This window comes from Benincasa hispida, chromosome 11 (genome assembly GCF_009727055.1).
Source record: "Benincasa hispida cultivar B227 chromosome 11, ASM972705v1, whole genome shotgun sequence".
NCBI lineage: Eukaryota > Viridiplantae > Streptophyta > Magnoliopsida > Cucurbitales > Cucurbitaceae > Benincasa > Benincasa hispida.
In genome coordinates this window covers 74949300-74958859 of record NC_052359.1, presented here as the reverse complement: position 1 = coordinate 74958859, position 9560 = coordinate 74949300, and the positions used below count along the sequence as shown (strand labels likewise).

At 35.4% G+C, this 9560-nt stretch overlaps 1 protein-coding gene across 1 annotated transcript; it reads right to left on the bottom strand.

The window, feature by feature from the left end:
- Positions 1–409: 409 nt before the first annotated feature.
- LOC120090857 (photosystem II CP47 reaction center protein-like) lies at positions 410–5476 on the bottom strand. Its single transcript, XM_039048560.1, has 3 exons — positions 5464–5476; positions 1012–1152; positions 410–942 (listed from the first exon to the last, which is right to left on the bottom strand). Exons 1-3 carry the CDS (start codon positions 5474–5476, stop codon positions 410–412), a joined length of 687 nt encoding a protein of 228 aa, XP_038904488.1.
- Between the last annotated feature and the right edge of the window lie 4084 nt (positions 5477–9560).

The following is a 9560-nucleotide window of genomic DNA, read 5'->3' as shown; positions in this document are numbered from 1 at the left end:
ACTGAAATGGAATATTACTACCGAAATTGAATTGTACATCCAAAATAGCCCTAAGAAGACATGATCCCAAGCGGATACTTGACATGTACCTCCCTTTTTCTTTTCTATTGCAATTTCTGGATTATTATATGATGATTTTTTAACTTTCCATATATATAGAAATAAAAACAGATAGACTAGAAACGACATCTCTTATCTCAATGACACAACAGGGATATTAAATGAATGGAATTGGCATATGGATGGAATATAATGAAATAGAGCCACTTTGAGGTTCTTTATGAAATGAGGCATGGAACAGAGCCACTACGAAGAAGTTCCGGGAGTTACGAAGGAAACCTCGAGCTCATATTGGTCATGGGTTGAGAACGGGAATTGAATTCTCTGAGACCTAATTTACTGTTGTTCCTCAGTAGCTCATTCCTTTTATCGAACATAATGATGCGAATCGTGCTTTAATGAGTTCTAATATGCAACGCCAAGCAATCCCGCTTTCTCGGTCCGAAAAGTGCATTGTTGGAACTAAGTTTAACCATAGATAATCTCTTAACTTATTGATTGGTTGTATTTCCATTTCAGGGAATAGGCCTGCTAATATGCCCAATGTACCTACTGCAATATGATGCGAGGCTATTCTGCCCGGAACAAAAGGATCAAACCCTTCGACACCCCACGTAGGATTTACAACTTGTACCCTTCCGGTTAATCCATAAGGATCGGATACCCATATTCCTGGACCATACAATCCGGTTACATGAAATGCACCAAAACCAAAGCAACCCAACCCTGAGAGAAATAAATGAATTCCAAAAATCTTCGGCAAATCCAAAGAAGGTTTTCCTGTACGTTCATCACAAAATATTTCTAGATCCCAATACACCCAATGCCAGATAGCTGCTAAGAAGCACAATCCAGAAAACACAATATGTGCTCCGGCCACACCTTCGTAACTCCAAATACCCGGATTNAAGAAGCACAATCCAGAAAACACAATATGTGCTCCGGCCACACCTTCGTAACTCCAAATACCCGGATTCGTTATAGTCCCTCCTGTGATACTCCAACCCCCCCATGAATTGGTTATTCCTAAACGAGTCATGAAGGGTATAACGAACATACCTTGTCTCCAAAATTGCAAGATGGAATTCACTCCTACCCATTTTAGGGATAGTAGAAAGGTTGTTTTTGTTGGGGTTGATGCCCTAAATCTCGCAGGGTCCTGTAGTTTGTAAACACTTGTATGAACAATCATTCTGTGATTTATAATATATGATATTTTATTCACATTGTCTATGAAATATATGATATTTTAGTTGCATTAACCACAAACCAATAAACTAAGATCCATGGTTATTGTTGTACTTAAACATGTATGTGGAGACATACAAGTGGATCGTGTTTAAGTGATAACCTAAATGATCTGTAGTATATGCATAAGGTTGGATACCTTATCTTGGTGTCATTATGAGTATGACTTGCTTTGTAGGTGTTACAATTGTTGTAAAGAGCTACAAATGAACTGATCGACATGCGAGCGGGGATATTCTATACAAAGGAGTTTGTATAAGACCGAACCACGAAATGTTTAGTGTCGTTATATAACGCCATTCGTAATTGAGACTTTCATTTCACTATAATGACCATAGGTAACATGACCTTAATCCTGAGTGAGTTGTGAACTCCTGCCTATGAGGGCAGTCCTTTGATTTACATGGGTGAGAGTGGCCAGATCACCAACTTAACAAGCCTACCATTTTGAAGATTCGTCTGATTGGGGAGGTGGGAACTCAGCTACATAAGATGTAATTCACTCATTCCCCGAAGCAGGGGTAAGTAGATAAATTGCTCTCTTAAGGACTGATTTCGGGTCTTGAACAATGTGGCACCACACCCTCTCTTAGCCCAAGAAGGGTTTGGTCATAGTGGGACTATGATTTATTGTTCATTAGAGGGATCAGTGGTACTTAAGGAGTTAGATGTAACTATAGGGGCAAAACGGTAATTTGGCCCAGCTATACTTACAAGCGATTTATGAATGGTCACTGTACTATTGCGAAGAATACAGTTGTCGGTCTTGAGTGGATTGCCCTACAGTTAACGGATGGTAGATAATGTGATTAAAGAGCTTAATCAGTTATTCATGTACCATTAGAGCTTCAAGATGGTCACTGTATTGTTGATTGGTTATATCCAATGGACACAGAAATATATCTGTAGTGCGAAGAATGCAGCTGTCGGTCTTGAGTGGAGTGCCCGACAGTTAACGGATGGTGGATAATGTGATTAAAGGGCTTAGTCAGTTATTCATGTACCATTAGAGCTTCAAGCTACAAGTCCATAAGGTCCTCTTGGTAGCTCAATGGATTTAAGTTGAGAATCAGTTTTTAGGTTAATTTGAAATGTTCAAATTAATAAGAGGGAATTTGATTATATATGATATAATTCAATTAATTCAATTATATATATGATATAATTGATATAATGTATTTGATACATGATTGTTTAATTTTAGGAACAAATATTTGAATATGATTCAAATATATTTTCTATGAATTAGATTCATAGTTATTAAATTTAATATAAATATGATTTATATTAAATACCATAAAATAGAGAAAAATAACTATGGTTTATATATTGTATATGATGCAATATTAAAACTATAGGTTATAAATATAATATGATAAGTTAGTTATCATATTTATTTATATTTATTAATTATTTGATGATTAATCAAATTGGTTTGGGATAAATAAAATTGTTTTAATTATTCCAAAGACATCTGAACAAGAGACAAGGCATTAACAATTGAGTTACTATATGATCACTTGAGAGACTAAACGATCGAGTAAGAAGTCTATGCGATGGACTCGTTCATCTACATGACAGTATTATTCCTTTCTCGATCGTCTTCTTCCTCCACACCAAACTTTCCCTCTAACCAAAATTAGCCAGAGCTCACCACTCCTAGATTCTCACACCAAGAATACCAAGGTCACCAAGTGGTAGTGTCCTATTTGGTTCGAGGATCGAGTTGCTGCTTGTTGCTTGTTCGAGGGAGTTCCAGACTTGTTAGCTGCATTCGTGAACGAGTACTATCGAGGGGTTTATTGAAGAACAGTTCTTCAAAGATATAATCTCTCAATCTTTGTTTTTATTTCAAAAGCATGTTGTAGTTTAAGTTTGATGCATAATTTGTTCTGTATGACTGTAAATGTATACATTCAATCACAATGGGATTTGGACAATCCATTTCTGCTAAAAAATCCTCTGTAAATGGAGTTCCTTCAGTACCCTTAAGGGCTGATCTCGGGTCTTAAACAAGGGTCCTCATCCTCACGCTAGCCTGAGAGGGAATGGATTTAGTGATTAAAATCCTAAACCAATTGTTCATTAGAGGGACAGTGGTACTTAAGGAGAAAAGATGTAACTTAGGGGTAAAATAGTAATTGACTTAGCTGAGGTTACGAACAACCTGTGAAGGATCAATTTATCGATGACGGTTATATCAAATGGACACAAAATATATCTACAGTTAGGGAAGTGCAACTACAAGCTATAGTGGACAGTCCTGTTAGTTAATGAATGTTGATTAACTAGGTTAAAGAGTTTGACCGATTAGTCTCGGATCGTTGGAGCCCATGATCTGTAGGTCCATCAGGTCTCCTTGCTAGCTCATTACAGACTAAATTGAAGAACTAGGTGAAGTGAGAATTTGAAATGTTCAAATTCGGCCTTTAGGGAAAATTATATTTTATATAAGATATAATAAATATTAGCATGAAAGATTTTAAAAAATTGATTAATGTGATTAATCAAAATTAGGTGTCAAAAATAATTTAATATGTGATATTAAATTATTTATTTTATTTAATTAAAAATTAATTAAATAATTTCTAAAATATTAAAATTTTATTTCATATTTTTTCAAAAAATTGATTTATTATAAAATTATTTTAATAAAAAAAATTAGTTAGTGAAAAAATCTAATTATTGGATTTTCCCACTAAGTGGGTTATGAAGCGTTTAATGTAAAGCTCGACACCTAATTTTTCAAGCTAATGGAGTTTGAGGTGGAGGCCATGCAAAAAGGGTTTTTACGTGTGTTTTGGTTTATAAATAGTTTTTGTTTGTCAAATGAAAAAAAATTAATGCTTCCTTGATTTTTGACCATAATCTTCCACAAAATCTCTTTTACTCTCCAAATTATTAAGTGAAATTCCTTATCATTCACTAAAAATTCGGTCCCACAACTATGTTCTTCAATCAAAGAATAGCGAGGATTTACCGTTGGTGGTGCTGATTGCTCATAGAGAGAAAGATTCTTATGGAAACTACAAAGGTTGTATTCCTAACCCTTTTGCATGTTTAATCCTAGTTTATAATTGTAATTAGAGTGTTATTGATCATGTGCTTCCACTGTGCATGTTGTTATTTCCATTAATTGGTATCAGAGAATGCTTATAACATTCTATTGCATTTGATTGGTGTTTTTCATATGATGAATGCTTTGTGGGCTAAAATGGATAATTTTACGATTTTGGTAGTAGTTTTCTCATTATTTTGTTGTTGAAATTGTAATTGCTCACATTATATGAGCTTTAATATATTGCAAAGGGTCTGTAATTTTTATGGTGTCATTAGAGTCCAATTAGGCCTTCATTTGTTCAAAAGAAATGGTAGAACTCAAGCTAGCCGAGAGAATTAGAAAAGAATTCACCTTCAAACCTATTTTAGCCTCCCAGACTCGAGAACCCGAGCCGGTTCGTTGAGCTCCCATGTGCGTGCCTGCCTTCACCGCATCCAACCTGTCCGGGCGCCCGACCTGCTTCGCGACCTGAGTCCGAACCAACGCACCCGATTACTTCAGCCCGTTGATCTGACCCGCGTGCGTTGACCGGTTCGATTCGACTTAGTTAAGTCAGTTTGACTGGTTCAACCTGGTCTTTTGGAGTTTTTGAGCCAGTTAGAGTGTTTTTTGGCCAATTCGAGGGAGCTGCTTGCTGATTTTTGTAATAATTTAGTTATTTGTTTGTTTTAATGACAAAACTAGTCCACTTTAGTGATGTTTAATTATTATGGATGTGATATATGATATTGTTTTTAATATGTGTGCATAAAGTATGCCATATAATTATTAAAAACCCCATCATAGGATAAGCATGTGGCATGCATTTGTTATATGTTATAAGTGTTATAATGTATACAGTATGCATGCTTAGATTTTCATAATTTAATATAAGTGTTATATCAAAACATGTTTTTTAAGGAAGCATGTTATAAATGAATGTGCTAGGGTTATAATTGTTATATTTTATTTTATAATTGTTATAGACCTAGACTTTTAAAATCTATAACAAAGATAAATTGCATGCTCATCTAGGGTTAACCGGTGCAATTTAATCAATTTTTTTAAGCATTAAAATAGGTCAATTACTTGTGAAACAAGAGTTGTTTACTTACCTGGGGAGATCATGTCTAAGGTTGGGGGTACTTAAATTGACAGTTTACGAAACACCTCCTACCTGGAGATCAAACTGGCGTCTAAGTCAATAACCCTAGTTTTATGAGCATGCGTGAGTGATGTAAGGTAATAAAATTAGTTTATCGCCTAGACATCATAGGTTAAATCCCGGTATAAGAGTTATACTAGGAAAAATTACGTAGACTTAGGTTATATAAAATTAGCCGGTTAATAACCAAGTCAGTATCCAATTTTTATAGAACACTTCAGTGGGAGATTAATAATATATGAGATATATTATTTCTAGCACTTACGTCCCTAAGAGTTCACACCGTGAAATTTGTGCTCGACTTCGAGTTGCTATTTTGTTCAACCTCCCTCCGAAAAGTGTTTGCATGAGTCAGTATCAAGCTGAATAGGGGAAGTAGTTCATAATAAGTGGGTGAAGGGTGTGTGTCAACACGTTCTACGGTCTCTTCCATTAGGACACACCATGAGATTTCTATGTTGTGCTTGCTGTCGTTTTTAGGTGGCACTAGCTAGTCGTAAACCACGGCGATCCCTTCAGAGGGTTCTAACATAGGATTCTGAACACTGTGAACTTCAGAAATGGATAGAGTTACTTAGATTCGTTTTCAAACAATCGTTTTTCCTTTGAGGATTGGTTTGATTCCGATCTATGTAATTGGAAAATGGCAGGTTTACACTTAAAAGACTTGCTAAGTGTTAGTAAAGTTCTTGACCAAATAAATGGTAACTAAGTACTATAAGGATAAGAGCTACTCTAATATTAGTATTTAGTCAAGAATGTCTTGATTCAGTGAAGGAGTAGTCGACTGCACTTCGATGGGGACTATTTTAACTCACTGAAGTATCATAGCAAAAGAATAATGAGTATGGGTACATTATTATTTGATTAATGAATTGGATTAAAAAATTTAGAGTTATTAAATTCACTAATAATTTGTTTACTTTTCAGCAATGACAACTTCAATTATACAATTACTAGCTTCAGAAAAACTTAACAGTGAAAATTACGAAACTTGGAAATCGAATATCAACACGATACTAGTAATAGATGATCTCTTATTCATTTTAATGGAGGAATGTCTTCCAACCCTTAGTCCCAATGCAAACCAAACAGTTCAGGATGCATATGATAGATGGGTCAAAGCTAATGAGAAGGCTCGGGATTATATTTTAGCCAGTATATCTGATGTACTGTCTAAGAAACACGAGAAGTTAGCTACTGCAAGAGAGATCATGGACTCTTTGTAGGGCCTATTTGGACCCTTAGAAACCCCAGAAAGAATCGTCTTCTGAGAGTAAATCTGGCCCTTCTTTCTCAAGAATAAAGGTATTCAAAAGAAAACGAAGGAAACTGGGAAGGGGAAGGCTTCAGCTACAAAGAAAGATGAAAAAGAAAAACAAGGTAAATTAGATTTTCTAGTTATTGAAACATGTATAGTGGAGAATGAAGATTCTTCCTGGATATTGGATTCAAGGGCCACTAATCATGTTTGTTTCTCTTCTCAGGAAACTAGTTCCTGGAAGAAGCTTGAAACAGATGAGATTACTCTCCGGGTTGGATCAGGGGAACGCATCTTAGCAAAAGCAGTCGGAGTAGTTAAGTTGACTTTTGGAAATAAATATCTGCATTTAGAAAATGTTCTTTATGTACCTTCTTGTAAAAGAAATTTGATATCTATTTCCTGTTTGTTGGAACGTTTGTACAATGTAAATTTTAGTCATTATTAAGCGTTCATTACAAAAAGAGGTGTACAGATTTTTTACGCAAACTTAGAAAGTAACTCATACAAGTTAAAACCATCCAAAGTTGAAGTTGTATATAACATAGAAATATTTAAAACAACTGAAACTAAAAAAAAAAAAAAAAAAAAAAAAAAAAAAAAAAAAAAAGGTAACGCATTTCTCAAAGTACCTATCTTTGGCACTTGAGACTTGGTCACATTAATCTCGATATGATTGAAAGATTGGTTAAAAGTGGACTTCTAAACAAGTTGCAAGATAACTTTTTACCACCGTGTGAATCATGTCTCGAAAGATAAATGACAAAAAAGATCTTTTTCTGAAAAAGGTCTTCGAGCCAAAGAAACCTTAGAGCTCGTGTATTCAGACTTCTATGGACCGATGAATGTTAAAGCACGGGGAGGTTATGAATATTTCATTAGCTTTATTGATGATTATTCAAGGTATGATTACATTTACCTAATTCATTACAAGTTTGAATCTCTTGAAAAGTTCAAGGAATTTAAGACCGAGGTTGAAAACCAATTAGGTAAATCTATTAAGACACTTCGATCAGATTGAGGTGGGGAGTATTTGGACTTGAATTTCCAGAACTATATGATAGAAAATGAAATTTAGTCACAACTCTCTACACTGAGAACACCTCAACAAAATGGTGTATCTGAACGGAGAAACAAAACCTTGTTAGACATGGTTTGTTCCATGATGAGTTATGCTCAACTGCCTAACTCGTTTTGGAGGCATGCAATAGAAATTACAACTTACATTTTGAATAACGTTCCCTCTAAGAGTGTTTCAGAAACATGATTTTTGGATAGGTTGTAAAGCTAGTTTACGTCATTTCCAGATCTGAGGTTTCTCGACACACGTGTTGGTGCAAAATCCTAAGAAATTAGAACATTGTTCAAAATTATGCCTGTTTGTGGTTTATCCTAAAGGAACAAGAGGTGGTTTGTTTTATGATCCTCAAGATGATAAAGTAATTGTATCAACAAATGTCATATTCCTAAAGGAAGACGACATACGAGTTCATAAACCCCATAGTAAACTGGTATTGGAAGAGATTTCAAAAGATGCTACAGACATATCAAAAAAAGTTGTTGATTAGACTCGCTTATCAACAAGAATTGTTGATAGATCAAGGCAATCTGGTCCATCACATCCTACTCAAGAGTTAAGAGAGCCTCAATGTAGTGGGAGGGTTGTGAGATAGCCTAATCGCTATATAGGTTTAACTGAAACTGTAGTCACCATACCTGATGATGGCTTAGAGGATCTATTAACATATAAACAAGCAATGAATGATGTTGATCGAGATCAGTGGATCGAAGTCATGGAACTTGAAATAAAGTCTATGTAGGAACATGTAGATAAACCTGATGAGGTAAGACCAATCGGTTGTAAGTGGATCTACAAGCGTAAAAGAGACCATACGAGAAAGGTACAGACCTATAAATCCCGGTTAGTAGCAAAGGTTTATACCCAAGTTGAGGGGGTAGACTATGAAGAATCCTTCTCACCTGTTGCTATGATTAAATCAATAAGGATACTCTTGTCCATTGCTACTTTTTATAACTATGAAATTTGGAAAATAAATGTCAAGACTGTCTTTCTAAATGACAATCTTGAAGAGAGTATTTATATGGTCCAACCAGAAGGGTTCATTGATCAAGGTTAGGAGTGACACTTATTTTTATGAAATGAAATATGGATGATATGTGATGGTGAAGTTGTGTTGTGCACTCAAGTTTCCTCAGTAGATTCCAAGTGTAAATTCCACTAAGTTTCCTGGTAAGTCCATGGTCGAACTCAGTACCTTGTGAAAATAGGTTGCGTTGGTAATTTTTATGAATACTTTGCGGTAACCGGATAAATAAATAAATTGTTGGGATTGTTGATTGCGTTAATGAAAAACAAAAAAATGCGGCGAAGTTTGAAAAGAGTTGATAAACGGGAAATGTGATGAGTATGCGGTGAATGGGTTGAGAAAAGTTTCGGCTAACACTTCCAAGGATGCATTCATGCTATGCAATCATGCAACATGCATACAATAGTAAACCACCTGTCGGTGCGAATGCCATGGCTTCTAAGGCTAGAACACATGCGATATATGCGCTAAGTCTATAAGACCTACACATAAGCCTCTATTCTTATTTATGCGATGACGAATGACACACACACAAATAAGGCGACCACATAATACATGCCCATCTCTAGGATGCATGCGATGCAGGTTGACAAACAGAGCTTATATCTAAGTCCCCATCTCTTGTTCTACAGTTCTAATCTTGCTCTCTCGAGTCCAAATTCTAACCTAGCTCTCTCA